General features: G+C 28.2%; 2 protein-coding genes across 2 annotated transcripts in view; one reads left to right on the top strand and one right to left on the bottom strand.

Annotated features, from left to right (window-relative positions):
* The window catches only part of LOC111627902 (mitochondrial import inner membrane translocase subunit Tim23-like), a 38,953-nt gene extending 37,348 nt beyond the window's left edge, over positions 1-1,605 (top strand). Inside the window, exon 8 of the mRNA XM_023371583.1 lies at positions 1,457-1,605. Within this exon, the coding sequence (XP_023227351.1) occupies positions 1,457-1,572 (116 nt within the window). The 3' untranslated portion in view covers positions 1,573-1,605. The remainder of the gene's footprint in view (positions 1-1,456) is intronic.
* An 879-nt stretch (positions 1,606-2,484) lies between these two features.
* The window catches only part of LOC111627900 (coiled-coil domain-containing protein 6-like), a 53,200-nt gene continuing 44,444 nt past the window's right edge, over positions 2,485-11,240 (bottom strand). The window contains exons 6-8 of the mRNA XM_023371580.1: positions 8,631-8,740; positions 3,166-3,305; positions 2,485-3,094 (exon numbers count right to left, since the gene is read on the bottom strand). Of these exons, the coding sequence (XP_023227348.1) occupies positions 2,969-3,094; positions 3,166-3,305; positions 8,631-8,740 (376 nt within the window). The 3' untranslated portion in view covers positions 2,485-2,968. The remainder of the gene's footprint in view (positions 3,095-3,165; positions 3,306-8,630; positions 8,741-11,240) is intronic.

Here is an 11,240-nt window from a genome sequence, read left to right on the forward strand (position 1 = left end):
ATAAATATATTTGGAAAACCTATATGATGAATGATATTAATATAAATGTTACAATTGATATAGTGCAGCATTAAGTTTGATTTCTGAGAATATACTTAAAAAGTTTCAAGCCCTTAAATGAAACCACAGTAAAACTTACAACATATGGAAATTGTTCCAATACTGGTGGTAGGAAAAACAAATTTTTGTTAAGCAGGCAAATAAATATTCAAAAGTTTTTATCTTACAAGTTAGATATAACTAACAATCAATCAATCATTAAATGGGAAGAGACAAGATGACAAGTGAGAGAACTATTGGTAAGGTAAGAGATTATATTTTTTTCATAAATGTTATTAAAGAACATGGAAATCCATCCCCAGATAATCTTTTACAAAAATTTTCTTTATTATTTGGAAACAAAATAGGACATTTAAAAGACTAAAGTCAGTTTAAACGTTGATTCATAAAGCAAATCTATTTTTTGTGAAGTGAGACCATTACCATTTGCATTGAAAACTAAGGTAGAAAAGGAAATTGATCATTTGGTAACTAAGATATCCTGCAGATCTCTAAATGGGCTGCACCAACAATACCTATAGCAAAAGAGAATCAGCACATCATTAAAATTCTTACATTATCTGATCACTTTAAAATTAATGACTTTAGTTGATTTTTATCCATTTCCTAGAATAGAAGCAATCTTTACTAACCTCATAGAAGAAGAAAATTTGTAATTATGTTTGGATGAGCTTTTTAAGGATATCATTATCATAAATACTAGTAAAGAACATTTCAGTTTCCAAGGTTACCTTATGAAATTAGTGGTATCAAGTGCATTTCAAGAAGTCTTAGAAAAATCTATTGGAAGAGTTTTAGGAATAATATTTATTTAGATGATATACTCATTAATGGAAAGAATGACAAAGAACACCCACAAACTTTGAGAACAGTTTTGAAAAAGGATTCTGGGATAAAACTTAATTTTTTTAAAATGTGGATTGCTTTTCTCCAGCATTTAAATATTTTTGATTTAAGATTGATAAAAAAATTCACTAAACGAATAGTAGAAGCCATACAGAAAGTTCCAGCACTCATAAATGTATCTAGTCTTAGAGCCTTCTTAGGCTTAATGTATCATTATGAAAAATTTATATCAAATCTTTGTACACTTTTATATTTGTTAAAAAAAAAAAAAAAAAAACATTATTTATGCATTATCAAAGTATATATTAAATTTATCCCTTAGTATTTTATAAAGTTCAGAAAATTTATTAATAAACAGGAAAATAAATAGAAAATTGCATAACAAAACAATCAAAATTATTAAAATGAAAAATAAACAACTTTAAGATTATTTGTCATCATTTTGTATATGCTTCGGAGAAATTTTGGGTCCTAAAAATACTCTGCACCCTTTTAATATATAATAAATTTTTTAGTATTAACATAGCTTATTAACTTTTTTTTCTTTCAGCCGGTTTAAGAAGATGTGCTTTAGGAGGAACAGTTGGTTTTGGTCTAGCAGCAATTTTTTGTTTTTGGACAAGTAGAGATCGACTAAGGCAAATACTTCAAACACAACCAGCCTAGATGAAAATAAGAAAATGTGTAGTATATAAATAATATAGAATGGATCCATTAGAACTATAAAATTCCATCTGCTGTGTATGTGGCCATTACCATTATATTACACAGCCAGTTATAGTTTGTATTTTGTTAATAAAATTGGAAAATTTTAGTTATGTAGATTTGTGATCTCTCTGAATTAATGCAATCAAAAACATGTTTCAATGGAAACATTCATATAAATACTTTTATTTCCATGGTTAATGTAAAATTATAAATTGTATTTTTTGTTAATTTTGTTAATTAAAATATTCAATTATTACTAAAAAAAATTAGTGCTTTTTTCCCCCCCACACATTATTAAATTTGCTGTTCATATTACGATCAAAACCCAGAGTAATCCAAGAGCATACACAGGTTTACTCAAAATTGATGTGCAAATTTGTTTTTATTAAATTTCAAACACGATTTTTATCGACACATTTTTACTAAACAAGATTACATTCACCAAGTGATATCTGATGTTATTTCACATCCTGCTTTTAAAAAAATTGGAAATAAATTAGTGGTAATTTTTATAAACACAATAGTTACACTGTTTTATATAGTCTTAATAATCTGTAGATTACAGATCGTTAACAATAATTTTATATCATTGTGGAAAATACACATAGAAAGCAAAAGCACTGCACAGTAAATAATGATAATACTGTGTATAAACAAAACAATTACAAAAATGATGTAAATATGAAAAAGAGCAACATCAATTTCAAATATAATAAAAAAACAATACACATTAACTGTTAATTGTGAAAATTTTTAAAAATACTATGAAATTTTTGTTTAAAGAAATATCCAAGTTTATGAACTACTAAAGTTTCATTATTTTCATCACTTAATATTTCAAAATTATGACAAAATATATTAATATGTCTCTTTTTTTTAATAAAAGTTCTAAGTTATACCCCTTTTTTGCTGTTTTTTTTTGTACTCCTATTTATAAATAAATTTTTGGTAAACTTGAAACTTATGGAAAACTCTCAGAATTATCATAAAACTTTTTAAGATAACAACATTCCTTCTTTACTGATTATTTATTATCCAATTCTTTACTTTTTTGATTTAGATGTATCATTTAAAATGCTACATATTTACAGATAATTTTACACATTGAAATATTGAATACTTGGGCAGAAAAAGAAAATCTGTATAAAAGTACAGTAGCACATTTTTTTAAGTACTTGCAGTGCTTTATTCGTACTTGTGTTTTCATTGGGCCTCAGATTTTAATTTTATATCAATTTTGAATGAAATAGATAACCGAGCTAGCTATGAGGTACCTATTTTTAGAAGAGTTAGAAAATGCCATTCGATATAATTGTGCAATTAGCAAGCTCTTCATTTTATGGGCATTTTTGTCCTAACAATCCATACCAGAAGGTGGTGAAGGGGATAAAGGAGAAGGTGGTGGTTTAGGAGGTGGTGCATTTGGCTTGATAAATCTTTCTGTGACCTGAGGTTTTCCTTTATAAGTTCCTAATAGGCCCTAACAAAAGAAATGAAAAATGATATATTTATAGATTAATTTATACTTTCTATGTGAATAAATATACTCACTGTGAAGGAAATGCTTTGGTTGGAAGGTGGTGAATCATTTGGCAATGAGCCAGATATTGGAAGAGGTTGGTTACAATATGAACAGCGACTTATTGGACTGGATGGACTGAAAGTTTCTCTATAGCTGTTATGGGCGAATCCTGAAAGAAATTACAGTGGAATGTTAAAGTATTCTCTCTAGCAGTTTTATTAATGAGAAATTAGCAATTTCAATAAAAATTATTCTGAAAAATAAACAAAACATTCAAATCTAACAAGAATTTTCCTAAATAAAAAGAATTAATATGAGAAATAATTTGAATTATTTTTATGTAATTATACATTCTTCTACAAAGTGTCCATAACTTATTCACGGAATAAAGAAATTTGAAAAAAATTTCCAAAAAGATATCAAAAAGCTGTTTGCTGTATTTTATTCTGTAACTCAAATGATTTAGAACAGGGCTGCTCAATTCATTTTGGAGACAGGCTATAATTTCAATTATATGTCAGCCAGTGGGCTACCTAGTGAATCATACTTGCTTACACTCATGATTCTTCTATAAATGGATAGGTATTTGAATCAAACAAAGCTTTAAGTTGCACATGTTTTAATAATACCTAATAAAAAAATACATCAATGAGACCTATGAAGAGACTTATTAGCTAATAATTTTTCAATATTTGGTGACAACAATTTAATTTTAATACACAAAAGTTGACTCAAAACTAATAGAACAAGTGTAATAAATGCTTAGGTTAGGTATTAACAGCAATGTGGCAGTGACTTAAGTCATAGCTCATTCCGCATTCGACCAATCACGTGGCGGTTGGCATTATTGCCAACTGCCTGTGACAACATCATGCACGGTGACAGCTGACCACTACTGTGAGCAGCCAAATTCAAATGCATTGGTGGGCCACTTTGTGGCCCGTGTGCCTGGGTTTGGGTAGCCTTGATTTAGAACATAATAATTGCTCAATAACTTCCAATTAGGCACTATTAGTTGTTTGGATAACATCCAGCCTGAACTGAATTTACCTCAATACATTCATAAACATTTACAGAGTTCACAGGAACAATTTGTTGAATCCAGTTTTTAACTTCCTCAAGTTGTTTACTTTTGTTGCATATACTGTTCTTTAGTAATCCCATAAAAATAAATCCAGAAGCAAGATATCAGGAGTGTCTGATAGCCATGCAATGAATGCACCTCAACCAATCCATCAGCCATTTTTGTCATAATGCTAGATGAAAACAATTTTTCAATGTTTTCACACATGTGAACAATGGTGAGCAGTGTTTGTACACATGTAGACACTAGTTATCAGTGTTTATACACATGTACACACTAGTTATTAGTGTTTATACACATGTAAACAATAGTAAAAAATGTTTTCACACATGTGAAGAAAAATTCTTTGAGGTGTAAGATAAATTGCTGTAAACCTTTTCTCAATATCTTTTCCAGTTTTTCTTATTATTGAATTTCTTAATCTGGTGAATAATTTATAGACACCCTGTAATTCATGTCTTGTTACCACTTGAAATATTTATCATTTAGGGACTAAGATGGAAATTATTAGGATGATTTTTAATTATAGTTATGAAGGAATGAGAAATAGTATATGATCAGCAGAAATGATTTTTGCAATGAATACAGTATTCTTCAATAGGTCGTTATTAAAGAGCCCTGTAATCTGTTAAAGGATTAAAGAAATATCTCTAATAAACACATTCTTTCTTTGTTTAAATAAAATTTTTCTTTCTTCATATCCTTTCTGAACATCTTATAAAGTCAGTGATTATAAAATCATTATATTAAAATGACAATGCATTTCATATCCCAAATAGACTGGTCATAATTTGGTTTTGTATGGAAACTAATAATGAAATTCTTTATACAGCATGATAATATGTTTTTATTGTCTTCTGACATTTGATTCAAGTATAGATCTGATAGATCCAAATTCACTATATACTGTATAATGATTCAATCCAGAAAAATTATTAATAATAGTGAATATTGTTACAAAATTTGTTTGATCAAAAGAACACAATTAAATTTATAAATATCAAAATTTGAACATAAACATAAATGGAAGACAAACGATTATTTATTGTGAAATTGTCACAATGTTGGGCTGCAATTTTTAATCATATATTTAATTTAAAATATATGCTCTCCACCCCAAATTAGTAGTGGCTTGCCCCTGTACATCATACTTTACCTTTAACAATAGAGTCATGCCAGTCATATATCTAACATCTTCCAGGGAAAAATTTTTGAATTCAAATACCAGATTTCTGGTTTGTATTGGAAGTTCATATATAGTTAATCGGGGCCTCCTGTCCCTCAGATTTCCATATCTGGTCTCATCTTTCATCTATCTAACTCTGTTCTTGAGATTAAGGACAGATGGATGGATGAGTGGAAATTTAAAGGTTAAACTATTCATTATATTGGGCTGCGATGTTTCCAAATTGCTGTCCAATATAATGAATAATTATACATTTTAAAAATTTCAATTTTTCAAAGATTAATTTTCTAGAATGAAGAGAAGAAATGAATTGTTTCGGACTTAAAACTTAGATACCTTCCAAAAGTACCTGCCTGTAAATAATAGGCAGGTACTTTTGGAAGGTAAATAATAGAATTAAGAATAGATGATATTAATATTATCTTCTCATAAAACCAGGGCTGTGGAGTCGTGGAGTTTAGGTGTTTTAGCTGGAGTTGGAGTCAGATGGTAAGGAAAAGCCGAAGTCGGAGTTGGTAGATTTTTACACGACTCCACAGCCCTGCATAAAACTCAAGATAAGTAATACCTATCTGCAAGAATTACTTGCTCAACTCACTAGATATTAATTAAATTATTACTTATGAAATCTTGAGAACAGTAGCAGATGGTTTAGAATTACTGAATTCAAAGTAATTCATCTACTAATTATTTCCTGTTTTTAAAACAACTACACTAATAAAATATCTTTTATTGATAAAATTTCTTTAAGAAATCTTCAGTAGCTTTCTAATGGTTTCATTTCTGTAACCAAATATTACATTGGTATTAGTTATTCTGTTTAAATATTTACATAGGATGATGACATGACAAAAAATTTATCTTTTATGTATGAATACATTAATAATTTGTCATCAAGTGATAATAATGTATACTTAATATTAATTAATAATAGACCAAATGACCTGCATCAACATCATATCTGTCATTTTGTTAAATGAAGCATTATGTATACATGTCTCATAATTAAAATTTTTAAAACTTTAGCTAGCTATATAAAGCTGTAATAGACTATTATAACTTACACTGCTTCTGAACATGTATCTATTAAAAATATTATTTTCTGTAGACTGTTGTTATTCCTTCTTATATTAGTGATTGCAATCTTAAAACTTAAGTTATGTATACAGTGAACTCCTGTATAATGTGGGAGATATGTTCTGCATTGTAGGAAATCGTGTTACAGGGACATACATTATCAGACCAATTTATGCAAGTTCATACATGCCTCTAAATTTTAACTGTTATTGTAAAGGGTCAAAGATTTCCCAAACATTTTTCCAAAATTATTGAGGAAGGCAATTATATAGCAGAACAAGTCTATAACATTGATGAATTTGCTTTGTATTGGAAAAACTGCCTGACAGAACATATATTGCAAAAGATGAGACTTTCACTTCTGGTTTCAAGGCATCAAAAGACAGGATAACTTTACTTTTGTGTTCTAATGCAGCTGGAGAACATATAACTAAGCCAATGTTAATTAATCGTACATTAAGTCCACGTGTAATGAAAAATGTAGGCAAATCAACACTTCCTGTTCACTGGAGAGCTAATAAAAAAGATTTTTAATTTTTAAACATTTTGCATGGATTACATGCAAAATGTTTAAAAATTGGTTTTATAACTAGAGGTCCAGGATTATTTACAATGAAAAAATTCTTTTTTAAACTGTTGGCTTCACTGTTCACATATAAACAACTGGTAAGTGTATATTTTCACTTTTCTAAACAAAAAATCTGAAACTATGTGAAAACGTTAAATTTATCTTACGTGTTATATGGGACTGTTTATCACATTGTATGAGTTCTAGTCACAAAATTTTTGTCGTGTTATACAAGAGTTCACTGTACANTATTATTGAATAGAGAATAGAAAAATACAGAATCTTATAAAAGTCAATTTAGGCATTATTATTTTAGACACTATATAAGCTTCACATGAACATTTCAATACAATGTAATGGCATCTGTCTGTTTTCCAACATTTACTATTATTAATTTTATATGTACTTGTAAATTACAAAGTTTTCTTATATCTTTTCATCAATTATTCCTTATCATAGGATTATTTACAATGAAAAAATTCTTTTTTAAACTATACAAACATCGATAAACCTGTAAACAACTGGTAAGTGTATATTTTCACTTTTCTAAACAAAAAATCTGAAACTATGTGAAAACGTTAAATTTATCTTACGTGTTATATGGGACTGTTTATCACATTGTATGAGTTCTAGTCACAAAATTTTTGTCGTGTTATACAAGAGTTCACTGTACATGTATACAAAATAATGTTTTTTCTTCTAAAAAAATTCTCTATTTAATAATGTTTTGCATATTTTTCAATATAAAATATTAGAGTAAAAATATGTAAATTTCAACATAATTTTTATTAAATACAGGGTGTTTATAATTAAAGTTTCACTTTGAAATGGCCATAAAATGAAAACTACTGGACAGAATGTTATCAAACTTGGCAATAGTGTACAGGATGTCATGGGATTTTATTTCCCGCAAAAAAAAAGGTTTAAAAACTTACCACCAATGGGAAATGATGCTGTCTGCAATATTGTTAAACAAAATAAGACATGAAGACATCGTTGAAAATGTTTTTAATAGGTTTAAAACACATTACAGAGCATGTTCAATGTGGTGTCCACCATTTTTGATAAGCAAGTTACATCGCATTACTGTGTTCTCAACAGTAACTCTTAGCACATACATCACTTTCTTTCTGCCATAAGCTATTGTGATTTTGCATAACCCCACAAACAGTTTCGTTTCAAAACCGATTAAAAACATTTTCAACAATGTCTTCATGTCTTATTTCATTTAACAATATTGCAGACAGCACCATTTCCCGTTGGTGGTGAGTTTTTGAACTTTTTTTTTCGCAGGAAATAAAATCCCATGACATCCTGTACACTATTACCAAGTTTGATAACATTCTGTCCAGTAGTTTTCATTTTATGGCCATTTCAAAGTGAAACTTTAATTATAAACACCCTGTATTTTAACAATAAACTTTTTTGAAAACAGAATATAAATATAAATTAAAATTAATTAACAAATGCATCTTTTTTTATTTTTATTTTAATTTAACCATTTGTTGATGTCAATTAAATCAATAATAGGACTAAAGTTATTAAACCAAATCCACAAGTTTTATGATTAAAGCATTACCTGGACTCAAAGGCCTTGAACCAGTAGTTGATGGATTATATGGAATAGGACTAGACATAGTTCTGGAACGTGGTATCACTTGACCTTGAGAAGACATCTCATTGAAATGTCTAAATTAAAGAGAATAATTTTAAAAAACAGAGATACATGAAGACAGACAGAGAATGTATTATTCAAACAAAAACTTCATATTTGATTAAGAGATTTATACATCAGGTCAGTCCATAAGTTCTTGCACATAAAAAAAAATATTGTTTTCTTGTTAAAAAAAACACCAATGTAATAGGATAATTTTTATACTAAAGTATTAAATTAAATCTTGTTGATATAATACTGTCGAAAATTGTTACCATTTCAGTTGTTTATTTTCATTAAAATAGAAAAGAGTAACTGACTAATATTAAAGACATGTTTTATACTTTTTATTTTTAAGTGGTGAGAAGACTATAAATGCAGCAAAAAATAAATAAATAAATACTGTACATAGTCAAACTATAATTAGTGTAAGGGCTATGCAGAAATGTTTTGAAAGATTAAGAAACAATAATTTTAGTGGAGGATAAGGCTCATACAGAAAAACCAATTGACTTTGATGATGATGCTCTCTCTGCACTAGTTGAAGCAAAATCATTTTTAACAGTTGATGAAATTGCAAAACACTTAAATTCATCTCATGGAACTGTTCGTAGACACATACAAGAGAATGGAAAAGTTTCAAAGCTAGGAAAAAAGGTACCATATGAACAGTCAATGACTAATCGACAGCAACATGTATGCATAATCTATAACAGGGGTGTCATGTCAATGTCAGTGGAATCATGCTTGATGTTCCAAATGCCATTGTCAAACTTCTAGGCTTACAGGATGCCAGTGCTGAATGTCTGATGTACATGTTTTCGCATTGAAAATGTCGGCCGCAACCTCACTATTACTAACACATTAAAATGGCCATAGAGCATCCTGACCTTTCCCCTAAAGAAAATATTTGTTGTAGAATTAAAAAAGTATTGAGAAAAGACCTTAAGGAAGCATGGATGATTTAAAGCAAAAAGTCAAGCAAATTTGGGATAAAATCACTCCAAATGAGTGCCAGGCTCTTATTGATACAATAAATGATCATATGAAGGATGTTAAACAAATCAAAAAAATCCAAAGTATTTTTTTGATAGAAATGGCTCTGTTCAAACTTTTTTGTTGCACATGCATTTTTTCAACTGCTTGGAAGTTTTTTAATATTGTCAACATGAAAATTTTTAATGTAAAAATATTCTGTTATGATATCAGTAAATGTTTACTAATATAAAATAATTATTACAAGTGTACAAAACTTTTGTTTGATATTATTAAAGAATTAGCTAGAGATTGATTAAAATGAAATGCTGTTCAAGGTTTTTTTGTTGGGATTGTAGTACCAGATAAAAGTTTGTTGATCACTAGAAACTCACACCTACAGATTCAATGGATGGTATTCCAAAGGAATATTATACTGGTGTAGTTTCTGATTAGCAAAGAGAAGTTGTCTTAGTTAAAAGTAAAAAATATTCTTATCTTTATTTTCACCTGGTGAAAATAAAGATATTTATTATATATGTCATTATTAATAGCTGAATGCTGCAAAGGAGGATTCATGTAACAGGCTCTTGTTGAATATTGGTCTTTAAAGGAAGATGGCCTTAGCTATCAAGCTGTAATTGATAATTACTGTCTATTTCTAACAGACTTCATGTAGAATACATATGTAGTAGTGCCGAAATGGGATGTCAAGTACATTATTATTGAATAGAGAATAGAAAAATACAGAATCTTATAAAAGTCAATTTAGGCATTATTATTTTAGACACTATATAAGCTTCACATGAACATTTAAATACAATGTAATGGCATCTGTCTGTTTTCCAACATTTACTATTATTAATTTTATATGTACTTGTAAATTACAAAGTTTTCTTATATCTTTTCATCAATTATTCCTTATCATATTTTTATTATTTATAGATTATATAACTAATATTGTTTATATAAAGAATTATTATATAAATTGCATAGAAGAAGAGAGAGGGTCACAAAAAATGCAAAATGCTGTGATTGGACTGTTAAAGACACCTAGTATTATATAAGTGTAATGTAAAATAAACTTAATAAACTAAATTTACATCTTTAAAAAATGTTAAACTTCAAAATTCACACTTTAATAAAAATTTATAATTTAACAATAGTAATAATTACTTTTGTTAAAATTATTATTGAAAACTTTGAATTTTTTTTTTCATACAGCATGGTCAATGTATAGAATACATTGTAAAATTATTGATCAAAATTAATTGGATATATAGGATTTTATTCATTTATAAAAATGTTTTAAAATATATATGAATAAAATTAAAATAATACATGTAAAAACAGATATAGGACAAAGAGTTCACTGAGTTTGGAGTTATAAGTGCTTTTTTATAACGTTGAACTCAGTGAACTCTCCTACTATACAATATTTTGCGTGAGTATCAATCTATACCAGGGCTTCTTAAACTTTTTTTATTCACAACCCCATTTATGATTGTGATTTTTTTCGCAACCTCCCCCCCCCAAAATACTGCACTAGTTGAAGCAAAA

This window comes from Centruroides sculpturatus, unplaced genomic scaffold (assembly GCF_000671375.1).
Source record: "Centruroides sculpturatus isolate CEXI.00-Female unplaced genomic scaffold, Cexi_2.0 scaffold449, whole genome shotgun sequence".
NCBI classification, from domain to species: domain Eukaryota; kingdom Metazoa; phylum Arthropoda; class Arachnida; order Scorpiones; family Buthidae; genus Centruroides; species Centruroides sculpturatus.